Genomic DNA, 19099 nt, shown 5'->3' on the forward strand with positions numbered 1-19099 from the left:
GATGAAAGACTACGCCAGTAAACTGCAGGGTCAATTGAAAAACAGTAGGAACAATTTTATACCATTTGAAGAAATAACTTATGGAAATAACAATGCACTTTATTCTTAAATGGCATAAAAATAACATTTGAAAAAACACTTACTCTTTGGGCTGTGCTACATATGGCAGAATAGCTGTCCCTTGTCCCCTGAAGATGGGTTTGTATGTTTTGCTTAAATTTTGCTTGAAGGTGTTCYGAGCACTGATTGATCAAGTAATCACCTTTAGTCTTAAGGTTGTTCAAACGATCTTCAAAGCCTGCAATTTCTTCCATGATCGCCTRAGAAACAGATAAAATACTTTTGAAGAAATAGGTGGTGGTACAGAATGTTTTTTCTCCCTCCGTTAAACACTCTTCATCTTCAGATTTCGATGAGAGCTTTCAGACAACAAGAACTGTCACAGTGAAGCCACTGGACTGCATGCTCATTGCARAGGCATTGTCAAAAATCTTTACACAGATATCCCACAGAAACACCAGTAGCACTTTCCTAATGTGTAAACATTCAGCTCAAATGACAAGACTATCCTGAATCTTCATTTGTTTCACGCTCTTCGGGGCTCCTCCAGCTTCTCTCTAGCAATGTGAATTAAATCTCATGCCAAATCATATCTCATTCCATAAGSTCTTTCCCTGTGGACAGTTCTTTCCATTGACTCTGGTGGAGCCAAGTTGGTTTTTTTTTTTCCTAATGAGGTTATTTAATGAATAATACACCCATCACAAAGAATTAAAAGACTTCAATATTTGCCACTGGAATCTCAGTTTCAGGTTGTGGTGGGGAGGGATGGATTTTGGTTTCTTTTATCTTTTTGAAAGCATTGCCTATCAATGCTATCACTAATAGAAACCATAACAATACCTTGAATAAATGCAATGGAGGAAATGCTACAACCTAACAGAAGAACYTAGAATTAGAACAACCTAATAGACCAACCTCTAGTTTCTGTGCTTTCTTTTCCGTTGCTGTTTTATCAACCACATCCAATTTGGTAATCACATGTCTGAAGTTCTTGTTAGCAGGACCATACCAAGAAAGTTTTCAATTTATTTTTATGTTTTAATGATCTTAAAAATGCCTGAGTGAAAAAATATCTCAAGAGTAAAATGATCCCAATCTGATTTTTGCGGTTTACTTCCTGGGAAGCCTCAGGAAAAATCTGACACAGAATTCAGATCAGARTACAACAAAACTGTTTGTGTAAACGTGGTTTCATCCAAGAAACAATGCTAACAACCAGCTAGATGTGTTAACTGCATTAATGACACTGATACTTATTTACACAATTAGTGGTAAGAGAAATAAAACAGGTGAATGACAAATAGCTAGAATTGTGGAATGGAGGCAGAGAAGTAAAGAAGAAAAAATCTATTTTACAAAGGAAGATTACCAACAGCAAACCCACCTTGTGGTTAGCTAGCTGCTGAGTGATTATTTCAAGATTGTTACTTTCCACGAGGTCAGGGCTGACCAATCTGCTGGACATATGTAATAACCATTTCTCCCCTTCTTGCAAATCACTRTTGTAATCCTCGTGTTCTTTTACTTTCACCTCTAAGGTTTCAACGTAGGTCTGYAGGTCAATGATAACCAAAATAATTTTTTTTGGTAATTACAAGAGTTCAAACAAAACCCAAAACAAGCCAAAAACCACCAAGAAAGCATAATAAGAACAATCATCTAAATTTATATTCCTGTGAGGGACTCTCATATGCATAGACTGTAAAGGAAGACATCAAAGGGATTACTGCTGTGAATCAATTCCYGTGAATAATTACTTCTGTAGTACCAAGTAATATTTTCACTCCAGATGAAACACCATACTTTGAAGCTTGAGGAAAACACTGAGAAAATGAACACTTTAAGTTCACTTACAGTTACTACACACTCTTTAAAAGACTGCACTTGACCTACCAAATGTTATGGTTGGGTCTCTGCTACTTAGAGCCTTTGCATGTATATATTGCAATGTCTGTGGTAGGCAAATTCAGAATGTGCACATGGAGTTAAAATGTATTTATTCTTTTTAGGAAGCTTCTCTAAATTTAAGCTGTCAATATTCCATCTAATGCAATGGACATCACTTTTGTGGTACAGATCAGAGTCACGTCTTTAAATTAAAAATTAACCTTGAAGTCTTTAAATTAAAAATCATCTCCTATTGGTGAATGGATTGGCAGTTAAAGGTGCCTAGKTCAAACATAAGTACTAACATGGTTTACAGAGCTTATCCTTGTTAGGAGTACAACCTATTATAAGCTTTAGGAATAATCATACTTTAAGATGTATTTAGAAGCATTAGACCTTTCAAAGTACTACACACATTTGGACTAATTAATCAATGTTAATTAATAATGCCCTTGCTGAATTAAATTTTATATGTCTTGCAGCTTATTTTCTCCGGAGCCTCTTACTCAACAACTAAAATTAAYGGTGTTTGTGTAAGATCGAGCAAAAACAAGAGAGAATATAATCTAAGGGCATGTGTCCCTTCAAGAAATAATGTCTTTAGAATTCTATTAAAAGTAATTAAAAATAGTAAYAATAATACAGTCTAGCCACTGTTACATATCCCCTTAGCACTATAAAATATAAAGATTTCACCKGCAACACTCAAAATTAATTTCAGCTACTCTGGTTAGATGTATTTAGGTAGYTTTTCCATAATCAAAAATTGTCACTTCTGCCCCGCTCCAAAAGAAAACCAGAAACCCCCAACAGAACACCAGAAGTAATTAAAGGTAGCTGGTTACCTGTACAGACATGACAAGCATGCAATAAATATATTTACATCCGTAGAGAGAGGTAAAAATACAGCTAGTTGGAAAAACCCCACTTTTTCTTCCATTTTACCTTTGTTTTGCTGCAGAGGTCCTGGTAMCTGCTCTGAAGGTCTTGAATGTTGTTCTTTAGAGTCACATCATTCACAAGATCACCAAGTGCCTCTCCCTTTTCAATCACTGACTTTATTGAGGGCTCATGAGACAGAACAGTCTGTTGAATGGACTACAATGCAAAGGAGAATAAAAATTTATCTACCAATTACAGGAGATCTATTTCACTAACTTCCCTTTGATCTGATGCACAGCCTTCTACCACACTATATATCATCCTTTCCAGATAGGAAGAGCTTTGTTTACCAGTACAGGACTCTGTTTCTCAGGCCTACCCTGAAACAACATCTTTGTACACATCTAAAAGCAACTGCTCTTTTTGTGAGCACCTAGCAGCAAGGGTGACAGTCTGGAGCTGGTGAAGCAAAGGGAGTTCATATGTACAAAAAGGCCAGTGCTAGGGATAAARCTTGTTTAGAGGAACAAATTATGAAAATAGAAGGGAAAATATCATCAAAGCCATTCCCTTAGTGAGATGGTGTGCAATGAGTGCCTSACACTGCACTCTCCAGAGTACAACTCCCCAAACAGCTGTCACACAGCTGTGACATACAACTTTGAGCAGAGAAGCTGGCATGGGGTAGTGGGCAGCTTTAGAGAGAAAGACTTGAGGCTGTGTAGGTACTGSTCAGCAATAGCCAAAACATTGGTTTGTTAGCAACATTTCTTTCAGCCACAAACATAAAGCACAGCAGTGCACAGACTGCCATGAGGAGAGTTTATCTCAGCCAGACCCAGTACRTAATTCATTAAACACCTGTAATCCTGGAGGACTTGACAAAATGTCATTAGGAGAAGAAATGGGGTTTCTTGGAAAATTTTCTACTCATTTTTGTGATAGGAAAATAACCTCAAACATTTCAGTAAAATCATAACTAAAAACATAGGAGGTCATAGCAGCTGACACTCTTGGGTATCAGTTGAGCTGGGACATCCAGCTTTAACCAGAAAGCTGATTAAGTTAATGTAAACAGTGACAATGTCTGAATTCAAGAAAGACCAACTGATTTCTGTCTTCCCTTTAACAGCAATCAACTCTGTTGAGATCAATGCAATTACTCATATGTGCACGTATTAAAGAATTTTGCTCCACTACAAGAAATTTTCAGATACGGAAGCCTTTTTAGGATGTTCACATTTCAAATCCAGGGGCYCAGTCTGGTTTGTGGAGACAGGTACAGGTGCATGCATGTTTTCATTGATGCTGATTGGGACATCCAGATCAGAAACATCTCATGTACCTATTGAAGAAAGCTGGACACCTGATCAGAGGATTTATTGAGAATCATTTAGATTTAAATCAAATCAATAWTACAATTATATAACCCCTTTTTACCTTGTATTTGGACAATTGAGCCTTCTTCTCATAGAGTTCACTCTTTGGCTCCACTGGAGCATGTARGATGGCTTGGTATTCCATGACCCATTGAGTTTGTGCCTTATACTTGTCTGAGAACTCCTTTACCAGCTGAAGACACTTCTCTGAAGTCATRTGCTCCTTTCTGATGGAGCCAGCCAGCTCTTCAAGCTGTTCCACATGGTCCCCAATTTCTTTTCTTAACTGGTCAACTTCATTTTCTTCCATGTATTTCATAGCTCGCTCCCCCTTCTCACGGGCTGATTTCAGTAAACTGTGGCCTATGTCCATATCACTCAATAGCAGCTGTGGAGGAGGTGGTGGTTAACAGAAAATGTATGAAAGCTCTTGCCTTTATTTACATATACATATTTAATTTATTGTAGTTCCTTTATCTAGAAGCTAACAATATTTTTTTTTAATCTTGCTACACACACAGAAGGAATGTCCAGGGAAAATGAGTAGACTTTTCAGTACAAAATCACCTGGAGTTAAGGTGTATCATACTAGAAGGAAGTAGATAAAGCAAATACTTCTGCTCTGCACTGGGCTTGTGAATTTAAGCAGGGAAACTGAGGGCTCCAAGAGACGATTTGTACTTCAAATTCTGGAACAGAGGAAAGCTTTCCCTTATCGTATTATGTTTAAGCTGCTTAAGCTGCAGGACATATGAGAAGCTCGTCCACAACTTTGAGATGAAACATGAGTCTTACTACTGTTTCAATGAAGAGAAATAGRGAGCACTTCTTGCCACAGTGCATAGTTAACACACAGTGTGGGATAATATACTTATGGGGAAAATGTAATTGTGGGGAATTTGGGATATGGGAATTTATTTTAAGTTTTAACCTAATACAAAACAGACACGAGCATGCCTGATGGAAAGACAGGACTATTATTTATGACTACATCATTTAGGACTATTTACTATATCATTTARGACTATTTATAACTTCAACATCCAAACTGTGATCTAGCAAGATATGAGAACAGCAAGTTCTATACTGTGTGGTCTTATCCCATTATCTTTTCTGGGCAAGGTAAAGTCAGTATTTTGAGCAGCTGTTAAAATCTATGTTAAAATACAGACTCTTTTTTGAACAGGAACAAAGATTGAATTTAAGAAAGCTGTACCTCCAGTTTCTGCACTTTTTTCTCCATTGCTGTTTTATCAACCATGTCAAATTTGGTGATCACGTTCTTGAAGTTCTTGTTAGTAGCTCCATACCAATTTGTATAAGCACTGAAAGACAATTCTGACTCCTCCATACAGCGTATTTCTTCTTCCAGAAACTTTATTTGTTCCTTCAAATAAATATGGAGAGTAGAGAGARGAAACAAAGATCACCCAGATGTTTATCATTGCTATTGGCTTAAGATAACAATGARTTGTTATCTATAATAAAATCTGTCATACAAAGATAAAACATATAGACTCTGAGTTCTGTCACAAATAGTGGATAATTGTTACAGGGCTCTTGTCAGGGTGAACATGTGGCAATCACCAACATYAAAACTGAGCTAACACTAAATACTGAAAATTTACTCACATTTTGAACTTTGAATTTGTGATTACAGCACTGTGAATACAATTACTACTTTAGGTAATCTGAAGACTGCACCTCCAAATCAAATTTTCCCATTCTAATGTGTATCAGTGGCAATCTGAAAACATTTCTCTAGAGGTCAATTAGCATTTAAGAATACTTTATTCTCAATTTCTCTCCTGACTCTATCAAAAAAGATAGTAACAGGGCATTTTACTTCATTATTCTGATTGTTTCTGTAATACATTTAATCCAATGAAATCTACATGTGTGTGTGTATGAATAYACAAGTGTCTGTTATACTATTGAGTCTACAGTAATGAATCAACTCTGATAAAGTCTGACTATAAAAACCTGTTTATATTTGTTTCTCAACTGATAATTTACAATGTTACAATGAATTAATTTTCCTTACTTACCAAGACATGAAGAAGAAGAGTTTGGTARCGAGATGTAAGCTGTGTAGCCTGACTTCCCATTCTACTTGCAGTGAGATTTTCTTCCAGTATTTGCTGAGCCAATACCCCAACTTCCTCTACATCATCTTTGTAGATTGTAATGTCTTCATGCCACTTCTATGCCAAAGAAATTATTAAACTTACATGACTSATTCACACATCTTAAACTATCAGTAATTTAATTCTAAGGAAATAATTGAAAAGGAAAACAAATACATGGTTGTAAATATAMTGGAAAATAAAACATAATCTGATGAAGGCTAATGTACCAAATATGCTGGAAAGATTTTCATTCCATAYGGATTGCATTTCATTACAACAGATTCAACATTTTTTGTATTTTCTTTCCCTTCAAAATGAATAATAGAAATGCAATCTGGACTTCCTATAGATTTTGCCTGAAGTTTTAAAGATGACTTAAATTCAGAAAATTGGAACTCTGTCAAATCTGCTTCTTGTGTTTATTCAGAACCATGTCTTCTCCCTGCAGTGACTAAAGCAGAATTATTACATCAACACATTGGAAACTTTATRACAGAGGCATATCTGACTCTCGGTCATATCTTACTCTTGTTACCATATTAATTCTTTTCCATTCAAGTGCCAATCTTTGTACTCAGTTACATCTTCACACACTACAGAGCACATGAATTCCAGATCTCCCAGCAAAGTTTCAACACTGGTATGGCCATACCYCTACCAGTGAAATGGAAGGAACCCGGATCCGGAAGGCGCTAAGATCTCTTGGGTACATCATTTTAGTCATCACCTCAGTCAAAATTGCAAAGTTTGCTCTCATTTTCACAGTGCRACCAGAACTGACATGGAAACCTCACATATTACCTTGTTTAATGAATGCCTTGACTGTATTCTTTACCTTCATTTGTTGAAGCTGCATCTCTTTTGTTGCTCTACCAGACCTCCTCCCAGACCTGATAGCAACTTTCTCCTCCAGGTTTGTTAGCCAGTCATTAACCTTCTGGAATTTTTTCTCCATTAACCTCAGTCTGCTCACTGTGGCATTTAATTGGCTTCTTGCTTCAGAAAGCTTRTGCTGATAAACTTGCCAATCCTGCCGTAAGGACTCCAGGGCTCTGTCTTCTATCTGGGGAATACCCCAGGGAATCACCTCCTCTCTGGCATGGACAGCAGCRTTCAATAATGCTTGTCCCTCTGCACAGTGGACCTGCAGCTCCTGTAAAGRCAGAGTTACAGTCAAATTCCCCAACATTAACAGCCTTCATTTACCCATGGCAAAAGCCCCACTTGGCTCCTCTTCAGATAGCTGGGCATTAGCTATCTATGGTTAAGCATATATTAGAGAGAGAGAGATTTTCTCTAATAATGCCACTGACAGCATGCTCACTTACAAAGCACCAAGCAYCACTATTATTGTCAATTGAACTGCAGAAAATTGACAGAGCATGCATTAAATTCTTTGCTCTCCTGCCAAGTTTACCAGTTCTGAAACATTAGCTGCCTGAGCCAGCATGGGATGGATGCAATCCATTTACCACAGCCTTTAATTCAATACTTTCCAGATGTGACAAGCATTCTTTAAGACTGATTCTAAAAATGAATCTCTTTAAAAACAGAGGCTTCAATCTTCTAAAATAAACAAACTTTTTATTTTTACACATGTTTGACACAACACTCCACACTAATTTTTGATACCCTCTTCTGGAMATGTATGGCATTTTCATGCTTATTAAAACTTGATTAGAAAGCATGAAGTGATTCAGTCTGACTAAAAAACACAACCAGGAAATTACCATAACAAAACACAATTGTGCTTCATCTCAGATTTGAGATACATAACCAGATTTTCAAAATGGGTTTTGTAACGTAAACTATAATATGCAGAAATACATGCAGTGTCCCTGATCGTACAAAGATCTTCTCAGTATTCTAAATAAGGTAATAAAAATTTCATATCTCTGTTACAGACTTTGTGTTCCTTCAGAAACAGGTATTGAAGCATTTTAAGTCAGCTTAAGATAACAACTGGGAAATTACTGAAGTAGTACAGGTTCACTTCTCACTGTCACTGAAGTGACTCAGGGGTAGTTTTCCCACCTCATTATGGGAGCCAGCCCACACGACTGGAACTGCCTGAAACTAAGTGCATCTGCTCTACAAGCAGTAAAAGATGAAATGCCAATGAAAATGCTTTGCACATTTTATGAAACAAAGGGAAAAGAAGAGATAGACCAACATGTCTATCCCAAATTTGATACTTGCAAGAAAGGACTAGAATGTGTGGAGATTTCATTCAAGGCCTGACACTTCTTTCAGCAACAGTTATTTCCACCACCTTTACTGGAACCACTTTTGAGCAACCAAGTGTTCATATGCAATGCAACTCCAAGTTGTTCTCAAGACAATTTTTGTCTGGCAATAAATGCTATTCTGTTATTTTACAAGGAGGATTTATTTTAATTTTTTTTTAATTTTAACTTAGGGTGTCACACATAATGTACCTGTAAATCTCGGAGTGTTGCTTCCTGTTCCTGGGCATCACCATCAAGATGTGATAAACACTCAAGTTTTTCCTGTTCCTTCTCCAGCCATACTTCAAACGCCTTCAGATTTCTTTGGTATTCTTGATGTAAGGCAAGCAGTCCTTCAGCTTTTGTTACAGCCTCCTGCATGTGAAAATATTTACAAATATGTGTGCATATCTTAGTGTATTGTCAAACCAAGAAAACATAAACCCCAGCTATCCATCAWGGGGAAAAGTTTGTATCTGATGCTGAACTTTCCAAGATTTCAAGATTACTTCTATTCTGAAGATGGCTTAATCAATCCTAGGGAATGAGGGGGCACAGGTAGGGGTAGAGATGCTTATCTTGAAATATTCTTCTCATAAGTTTGTGACTTCTAAGATTTACAGTTTTGCTCTGGGATTACTTTTAAACACCACCTTAGTGTTTAATAACAAAAGTCTTTCTTGATTTTTATAGCAATTTGAATTAACTTTGCTGAAGTGATTAATAAGCATATGCACTTAGAAATTGCTTTTTTTTTTTTTTGTTTGAACGACTCCTTAATTATTTTGGAAATTGAATTGGAATCTTCTATTAGGAGTATCTACTGTCTTAGGTTTGAAGAATACCCAAGTTATTTGCAGGCAGTTCCTACAAAGCACAGCAAGAAACAGACCAAAAGTTTTCCGTGTAGGTGGGTGAGGAAGTTACAATGATTTCACAACCCAGCACTAAAATATTACCATACCTGAAGTACAGAAGGAAAGGTGTCATGTATTAGCACAAGACTAGTCTTTTTAAGTGCAAGAAAAATGTATTACATGTAATTCACATCCTCCAAGAAATGATGGGAATGGGGAATCAGGTTCAGATGAAGACAAGACAGGCTGCATCTGAGAGCATCAGGTTCACAAAAAGACAGTTTAATAAATCTATGAACTTACTGTCTGCTTTACCTTTTATTTTAAACAGATCTGTCTAGGGGGAGAAAGGAAGAAAACAGGAGTATTATCACATCTTCTACATGGCCCGTCCACACCCACAAGTGGGAAGAGACTAGTTTTCTTGCCTCTCAACAGGGGCTTAGGGAATTACAAGATTTGGTCTGCTCAGATATGGGCCATAAACCCTTGGGGAATCTTGTCATGTTTCCTGMCTGTCCAAAGGATTAGTAAAAGATTTGAGCATTCCTTACTTTCCAGCTATTTTCTTTGAACTTTGAATTTATTACTAAGGGCAGATTGCACTCTTGACATTTAACATCATCACCACAGTTGGGAACGGGGAAGATCAGTCATGTGCGATTAGAGGAGAAAGGAGGAATGCTCCTTTGCTACATGGGGAAAGARGTACAAAACTCTTGCCTCAGTGAGCCAACATCCATTTCTTATTGCTCCCATGCTGTTGCTCAAGCTGAGCRAATATAGGCAACCTGTATAGCTTTGTGCAGGAGAAAAAGGTAAAGGCTAGAGCATCCCCATGCTAGCAGGAATAATAGRTATTTACCAGCATTTCCCAGGACTTATTTATAATATCTCTGGCAAATCTGAGCAATTTTATTCACACAAGGTCGAAAGAAAGACAGTACATGGCATTCTTTGCAGTTGTGCAAGAGAGGACCACGAAACAATGAATCCCTTAAGTGTTTGAAAAACTGAATTTTGGCTGAATTCTGAATTTTCTCATTCTACATTACAAAGGTATCACTGAGACAATAAAACACAATTTTACTACATTGCTATACTGAAGAAAAATTGGCTGTCTGAGCATGCATTATGCATTATTTAATTATCACAGAAAAACCTGGGTTAACTGGAGATAATGGCCTAGCTTTAAATCTATAACCAGGTCTTCCATTACTGTTTTACCTTATATCTTACCCTAAACCTTATCCTGATCTTTAAGCGTCCATGTCCTAATCTTTTCCTATACAATAGGATACAAAGCTATACAATATCAACATTTAACAGTAAATGTAGTACTTATCACATTTGTGTTATCACATTCAGTTTACTTGCTAATAAGGTTTGTGTTCAGTAATAAGATCTCTGTARCTGTCAACCATTTGTGAATCACCCGACTGACTGGTAACATTCATTGCAAACTTACACTTATGCAAATCACAGGTTTGAACATTTTTTCAACTTTTCAGTCACAACAGATAAAATTATATCTGTGCTGAAGTCAATGAACTTTTTGACACGGAGTTCCTCAATTATTCTCTYATTTTTTAAACCCTTCTGAAAAGATCTGAAGCTCAGTACAGSAAGACACATTTATCAATCACTCCAGTAGGTTTCTGTTACATTAAGTTACAGCTGTCCCCAAACTCTTAATCCTCATTTAATGGTAAAATAAATGATCAGTGAAAAGATTTTTTACTTGTTGCCAACTAAACAAGGAGTGCTATGAAGAGAAACTGTACCTTAGTTCTCTCTTTGAGGAACTTATACCTCTCCTGAAGGTCCTGGAGCTCAAGCTGAGCAATGTAGTGCTCAGCCATCCCTTTTCCTTTCACTTCAATTGTCTCCAACAGGCTGCTATGACTCAACACCTCTTCATCAAGCAGCTACAAAACAGAAAGAGAAGAACACACAAAGGGCACCATGAAAACAAGACCACTGATTAATCCTGCAGTTACAAAGGTTTTTTATTGCCTGTAAGGTGTTGTAGAGTTGTTGATGGCTTGTTGTAAATCAAACACACCTTTGCTTTGCTGAGGGCAGCTGTTTTTTCCCTCAGTTCAGCATATTGCCTTTCCGAAGCATTCATACTTGCTTCTACTTTTTCCATCCATCTGGAAAACTGATTAACATCTTCCTGGTAACTTGTCCATTTGGAGAGAGCTCCTTCCAGTTGACTGTAATTAAAAAAAAAAAAAAAAMYTGTGATAGYTGAAGTGCCCATGCTATTTAAGCAATGCGATACAATCATATACAGATATTCTAGACTGCATTTATGAGAGAAATATATCATAAGCTAAGCAGTCTGTTGAAATCCTACAGATTTTAACTAGGAGCMCTGTTTGACTAAAAAAGAGAAATGAAGTTTTCCAAATCTGGAATACTAAGTAGATTTGTAAGCTATTTAGCTAGCTGATATGTTCTAAATTTAGTAAATAAATTGCAACTGAAAGCATAAGACCGAAAATCAGAAATTTTCTGTCCCTTTGCATACATTCAGAAGTTGATGCTTTCTAATATTTAATTACCTCTTTTCTTTAACTTGAAATACTTGCAACTATTGATCCTCCACCAAAGAGGTCTCCATTTTTCCTTCATATTTYTCTATTCTATCACTAGGAGCAGCACTATCGGACACTGTAATTACAGTATGTCCTTTGGAATGCTAGCAAGTGGATAAACAGACAGGATCTTGCCAGAGTCACCATTAATATTCACGACAAGTTCTTCTCATTTCTGAGAAGGTTTCAAAGCATCAAGTGCACCACAAAGTAAAATRTTAAAGATTATGAACACAGAATCCAGTTTTAAAAATAAATTGACCATAAGTGTTAATAAAGCTTAGACCCCTCACAGTTTCCTCCCCTTCTTCTACTTCACACRAATATATCACTTACAATCTCTAGACTTGCAGTGTTTGGCACATACAAGCATTTTACAATTATTTGACTCTGGTAGTAATGTAATTCAGAGAATTACTTTTCAAAAGTTTTGATAGTGCTTTGTTCCTCAGCATCACTCTGCACCTCATGCCCTTTTTACCTCTTGCACTGGATACAAGCAGACAGAAGAGAAGCCCAGCTGTCCTTCAGATTTTGCAATTGCCCTTCAATCACTGGTATTCCCTCCAGAGAAGTATTTTGCAGAACAGATTCTCCTCTTGTCAGAACAATTTTCATTTGGACTTCTTTTTCTTGCTTCACTGCTAGCAGGCCCTAGAGGTGAGTGGATATATTTTATTTTTATCATTAACTGGTCATGAATATTCAAACTGGCTTTAGTGGAACATGACCTGATCATATTTGGCAGTGTGTAGTCAACTGAATGATAGATAGTGGGGTTCCTAGTTGGGCTTCACAAATAAAAGTGACTTTCAATGGGTAGGTTCAGACTATGAAAAAAAACCCTAGGTGGCAGGAAAATTTTCATGGAATCTGTGCAGGTACTTTAGAATGTATCAGAGAAGGTACTGTTCAGTGGAAAGGCTGACATTCCAAAGGAAATGTCATTTGGATAGAAAACAGGAGGACTCATTCACAGAGACAAGAAGATGTAATGACAGAGCTCTCCTACAGGGCTGAAATGCAGTTCTACCATGCCAGGATATATCAGCAACATGAAGGGACCCACAAATAAAGTCAGTAATCTGTCATCAACATCAGCCTAGAGAGTTCAGCTCCTGAAGCTGGGCAGTTATAAACTCACAGTTTCTAACACCWTGTAGTCATGAAAAGCCTGGAAGAATGCGCCCAAAAAACTCAATGAACGAAAGCCAAAACATAATTTTAGTATTATGTTACAATCTTTTGCTTTYAGACATATCCTTATAATTTTGAGGAACTCTGCTCAAAATCCACGACATCAATAAAATGAAAACTATTGCTTTCTAAATAGTGCTTTTAACACTACTGTAAAAGCATCCAAAATACTGTTTTCTTAACTGCAGTCACTACTTTAAAAGCAAACAATTACAGGAAAATATTTTCTGAAACAATTGTAAGACTTAGGAATATATATTAAAATATACTAAACCAGCAAAAATGAATATTCTACTTCTTCCATTTAACCTTCATCAGCCACACAGTATCTTTTGAGTACTTTAAGAATTTTCATACATGCAGTTCCTTAAGGTCCTTATTTAAGGTCGTGTCATTAAGGTCCTTACTTACTTCTTAGAGAAAAGTTCTAATAGTAAGCTGTTTCTGCTACAAAAAGGGTTATTTTTGAGTAAACTGAAAATCAGCATCTGAGCAACAGTTTTTAGACTGATATGCAATAACTAAGTATCCTATAGTTGTATTCTTCATATTTATCTAAAAGGAGCAGATTTTGGACTCTTGTTTCCATACCTCTAGTTTTAACATCCGGCTGTCCAGAACACTCTTGTCTGCAGTGGGATGACAGTAGGAATCCAGCATGTGAACTGCATCAGCAACCCAGTCCTGGAGGTCCTTGACACTCTGGGAGAACTGCTGGTGCTCTGCTACAATCCTATCCATCCTGGAAACTTTCTCCTGCAATTCATMCAGCAATTAGCACCAACAGCTATTTAAAGGACTGCCTATTCCCTAAACCAACTTATGGACTTYGAGTCTCATCAAGTACACTCACAAGTTTGCTGCATACACTGATAATTACAAGCAAAATTGAGCATAGGATAAATTCTGCATATATWTGGAAAAGACCTCAATGACTTTTTGTTAATGACTCTCATTGACTCTTCTGAGAAATCACTGCTACTCATACAGATCAAAAACTGAATGCTAAAGTTACATTGCTAAAAGGCTTGAGGAACAAGACTACAGTACAGAGCGTATTTCTCACTGTGACAGAGAACTAAAATCAAGTCAGTGAAACAGGTTTTGGAAGTTACTGAGAGGATCTTTCTCAAGATCCATGGCTATGCAAAGAGTTTCAGGATTTCTCTAACAGGATGGATCATATGTATCCAACACCTTAGATGACACCTTAGGTGACTCCTTCTCATCCTGACATTTAGTACAAGTTCTGCTCACATAAGCCTTTGTTAGTAACTCATGCATCATTCTTATTTTGCAGACATGAAAATATATTATGGCCACACATCCAATAATTTCCAGCAAGTCACGGATAGACCTTATAATTGTTACTTCCATAGAAAAGACAGCAATTGCCAAAGTAGCAATCCCTTAAATACAAATACTTTCTGAATTGAATTGTTATTMCAAAATGTATTGCCTATATCCTTATTCATTCCAATTATTGTAGCAACTGTAAGCCTATATCAAGCCTCCTTCATGACACAAAAAACAGTCTTAATAGGAAGGTTTTTTTGTCTGTCTGCACAACAGACACAGAATTGTTAAGGGGCAAAGTATGTGAAGTAAAAAAGAAAAAAAAGAAAATCAGATTAAATTCTCAGTTCTTGGTCTGATGATTTAGAATTTGGCCCATCCTCCCCCTGAACCTTCAATAGCAGCTTAGGAGGTAAATTWTTTTAGAAGACCAATCTATTACTTTTATGTGAATATACTTACAGTGCCAATAATCATCATTATGAGATGAAACAACAACYTTTCTGCAGCCTGTATTTTCTAAAAAAAAACCACCACCTCTGCTAATTTGTGAAAAATAACTCTTTCAGATGCCACTTATCACAAAACTAAAATGTCTTCAGTGCTTGTGAGAATCAAAATCAAGTCTGAATACTGCAAAATCAGATGGAGTTTACTTTTTAATCAGTGCACTTCAAAATAAAAGCCATAAAATATCAGTTACATTTTGTTGACAGACCTCACTCTCCACTCCTAAAAGTCAAKGTGAAAGACAGAATAGCTCAGACATACCACAGAGCAGGCAAGCAAGACAAYTGCAGTGTTTCACATTTCAGTCTTTATTTTCCCCCACACACATCAAAGGAGTTGCTTAAAAGTTCATACASTGGGTATGTTACCTTTGTCAGATTGCTTAGAGTAAGATACTGAGAAGACAACTGAGACACTCTGCGCATAAAGCTTTTGCTGACAGCTTGTTCTTCCCACAGCTGCTGAGCTTTCTCTTTTAGCCTGTTGAGCTGATGCTCGTGGCAGCTTATTTCCTCAAGGACAGACTGTAAAGCACAAGCACAGTAATAATAAGAGTGGGTGCAAGAAAGCAGGAAACAGAGAAGCATGAAGGTGCCATGAAAAATAGAAGTGACATATGGCAAGCTTGCTGAGAAAGGCACACCATACGGTTACAGCAATGGAGCAGCACGTCACAAGGAATGTGGAGATGCAAAACTTGATGGAACAGGATCATGAACAGCAAATCTTGAAAAAAGTCCTCATCTTATTTAGAGGCCAGGATGCTAGAATGATTGAACTTTTGTAAGTAATCAATGAGGCCAGGAGGATGGGACAGGAAAGCCTGGCTGTGTTAAGAACACTTAAAAGTCACCTGCAGCTTTTGCTGCTCTCTCCTCTTGGAAGGAAGATCATGGAGCCGACTGCTACTTCCTTGCAGTATCTTCTCAGTTGTGGCCAGCCACTCCTGCAGAGGCTCAGCAGTTGCTTCAAAGTCCTTCATCTGGATCTTTAAGTTCTGGGAACACATGCAAAATTCTGTCAACAGCCCCAGTGCACTGAACAGAATTCACATGACAAGCACACTAAAAGGATTATACACAACTCTTCAAATAAATTACATGAGCTCTCCCTCTTCCTATCCCACACACACTGAAATAAAAGTTTGATAAGGCACACTTTCAAAAAGCAAAATAGAAGCAACAATGTACTGTACATTGAGGGGTGGCTAAACCAACTTTTTTTTGAATGGAAAGATTTACAGATCTTATGAGATTTGATTCAATCTAATCCTAATTYGTGTAGCTAAGACAGTCTGAATAAAGGCTAATTTGGGATTTGAGTTATCTAACATCTGACTTCATTCATTCACACTGACCCCATYCTAAACAGGCTGCCACTATTTCTAGGTGATGTCTAAATTGAACCCAGCTCTGGGTGACACTTCTGTTTATATTCTTCTTTCACATAAAATTTTGGTCACAAGAATGTGTGCATTAAAGGTCTATGCAGGCACTCCTTCAATGTTTTCTTGTAGGCTTATTCTGCATTATTTAATAAAAGARAATTTGAAATATGGAATATAAACCTGAACAGCATAGCTGCTGTGCCCTAGTTATTTTAATGCACTTTTTTCCCTCAGATATATTTAGCTTTCTTTTCAGCTACACCCTTATCACTTAAACATCAGAATGAAAAACTAAGCCTATGAGACTGAAAAATGCCTGACTCAAGAAGACTAAGGTCTGAGAACATCCTCTTTCCATGTCAACCTTGAGATGAAGAAAGTTAACTTCTTGCCACCTGAGAATTTTCTTTGAAATGCTTTCTTATWTAATGCATGAAGTGTTTAAACTTTTCTTACTGTCTAGGCAGCATTGGTTTGAAACAAGAATGCCTAGAAACTTTAATTTTCCTATGCTATGCAGGGAATTCCAGATGAGACCTTTTGACCTTAAAACCTTTGACCTTAAAAAGTTTATGATTTTAAGATATTCCTCACCTACTGGTTGAATTGTGAGTTCTSAACAGAGAAAGGCACTGGCATTTGCTTAAAAAGTTGCTCAAATAAGTACATTTAATTTATCCACAATAAGAGAGACAACATTTACACACTGTACTGGGATTATTCAATCAGCAGCAGTGTCAGAAACTTGTACTGGAAGTTTTTCAAAAAGAAAATGTGTTTTARTAACCCAGTACATTTGATGAGACTAAAGAATTTCAGCAACTGCTGTCTTTGATTCTGAACAACACCCTTCTGCATGAAACACTCCACTTAAAGTGAAATCAGGTCACAAAGATGCAGAAGTAAACAAAAATAAAATGTAAGCAGAAGAAAAAGACTTCTTGAAAACARTTATTTATTAGTTCTGTCACATAATAAAGACAACTATATATGAAATTTAAACTGTGCTCTTTGAAAGAGAAGCAAAGAGGAAATTTAAATCCAGTCTTTCCTCACTGTGACCGGTTMAATACCTCCAATGCAGATTTCTTCTGGTGGAGTGTGGTTATAAAGTTTTTCCAATCKTCTTTAGCAGCAGCACATTTGTCCTGGATAACTTTAGCCTTTTCCTCTGGTAAGACAGAGCACAGCAGCTCTCCTTTGGATGCTACCAGGTTTAGCTTTTGTTGCCCATTTTCACTTTCTGATAAGAATTCCTGGAAATAGTAATAAAATAAGTTAATTGGTGAACTTTGGGTCCCAATAAAGTAAAGCTGCTRGAAAATTTATCGGTGATAAAAGTTCACTGTTTCTGCCTGTTCACATGCTAATGTATCTTTCAGTACAWTTATTTCAATATTATTTGTATTTGATGGGATTTACAGGTTCTTAATCCAGAAATGCAGTGTCAGAATAATGTGTATGTTAAGACTCTAGGATTACCTGCTTGTTCTGTATTTCATGAGATGATTATTTGTCATTTAGTAAGATATTATATGCTCGTAAATATGCCTAGTAGAGAAAGTGGTAAAAGGGAAGTATTATCCTGACAGATAATACAGGAGCCCCCTCAGAGGCACACAKAGAACTGAAGCCTTGCTCATGGGCAAGCTCCAGCTGTGCTGGACTTCCATGAGCATGTGGGGGTGTGGGCTGATGCTCAGAACCTGACCAATGTCCAATCCGTGTGATTTATGCCTCTGTATCTTTAATTTACCTTCCCTCTGTGTAMGTATTTTTCTTCACAGAAATCTTGCACAATTCTGGTGTGCAACAAGTGTGTGGAAAAATGCATGTACAAGAAATATACAGAAGTACAAGGAAACAGATTTTTAAATACCAATTTACTGGGATAATCTCTTTGTAACTTTTAGTTACTAAAAAACTTTGTGAGCATTTAGGACTCAAAGAAATTAAGAAGTCTTATACAGCAATATTTTAAACTGTTACTATCAAGATTATGTAATACAYGTAATCATTTGGTTACACCCATGTTCAGGAGTAATAGGATTGATACCGAAATTTTTAGATCGGGTTCTGATTCTGTGTAACACTAGAGGTCTTAGTAGAGAATGCAAAGAGTCTGTTAACTTTGAGATACTTTGGCTGTAACTTCTGGCTATATTAAAATCAGAGATATTGGTCACTTAATGATGTCAAATGAGCTAACAGAAAGAATATTAACTTTCAAGTAAAGTAAAATTTTAAGTTTACACAGGTTACCAAGACATCTCTAGAAGTCCTAATGCAGCCCAAAAAAAAAAGTTTAAATCACCTAAGGCAGCTTTCAAGAGAAGGAGAACAAGGAATAGTCTTACACTGTAAGGGAGCTAGAGTGATAAAAAACAATAAAAATTTCCACTGTTAGAAAAAATTCCAGCCTTTCTAAAACATTTATATTTAATGTAAAAGATTACCATGTTTTTTCCCCCTTCTAAAGATACTTTCATTATGGTGCAGTCAAATATTTGACATATTAATACAGCATTGTTTATGCTTTTAAGTAAACCACTTAAGCAAGGGAAAGTGAATTTATGAAAAAAGAGGAGGAAGAGATTTGGCTTTTAGTGTTTTCTGAGAAACAGATCTTAATTTCTTCTGTTATACTACCTAACTGAAGGTATAACAGCCTCATTAAATAA

General features: G+C 36.7%; 1 protein-coding gene across 1 annotated transcript in view; it reads right to left on the reverse strand.

The window, feature by feature from the left end:
- Positions 1-19099, reverse strand: part of LOC130579258 (nesprin-1-like) — a 103469-nt gene that overhangs the window by 71551 nt on the left and 12819 nt on the right. The window contains exons 9-23 of the mRNA XM_057375910.1: positions 17492-17674; positions 15885-16028; positions 15400-15555; positions 13817-13981; positions 12510-12682; positions 11491-11644; positions 11210-11353; positions 8779-8943; positions 7176-7493; positions 6260-6415; positions 5428-5598; positions 4273-4599; positions 2896-3048; positions 1448-1615; positions 144-320 (exon numbers count right to left, since the gene is read on the reverse strand). Of these exons, the coding sequence (XP_057231893.1) occupies positions 144-320; positions 1448-1615; positions 2896-3048; positions 4273-4599; positions 5428-5598; positions 6260-6415; positions 7176-7493; positions 8779-8943; positions 11210-11353; positions 11491-11644; positions 12510-12682; positions 13817-13981; positions 15400-15555; positions 15885-16028; positions 17492-17674 (2754 nt within the window). The remainder of the gene's footprint in view (positions 1-143; positions 321-1447; positions 1616-2895; positions 3049-4272; positions 4600-5427; positions 5599-6259; positions 6416-7175; positions 7494-8778; positions 8944-11209; positions 11354-11490; positions 11645-12509; positions 12683-13816; positions 13982-15399; positions 15556-15884; positions 16029-17491; positions 17675-19099) is intronic.

This window comes from Malurus melanocephalus, unplaced genomic scaffold, assembly GCF_030028575.1.
Source record: "Malurus melanocephalus ecotype Western Australia unplaced genomic scaffold, MMel_1.1 scaffold_264, whole genome shotgun sequence".
Taxonomy (NCBI): domain Eukaryota; kingdom Metazoa; phylum Chordata; class Aves; order Passeriformes; family Maluridae; genus Malurus; species Malurus melanocephalus.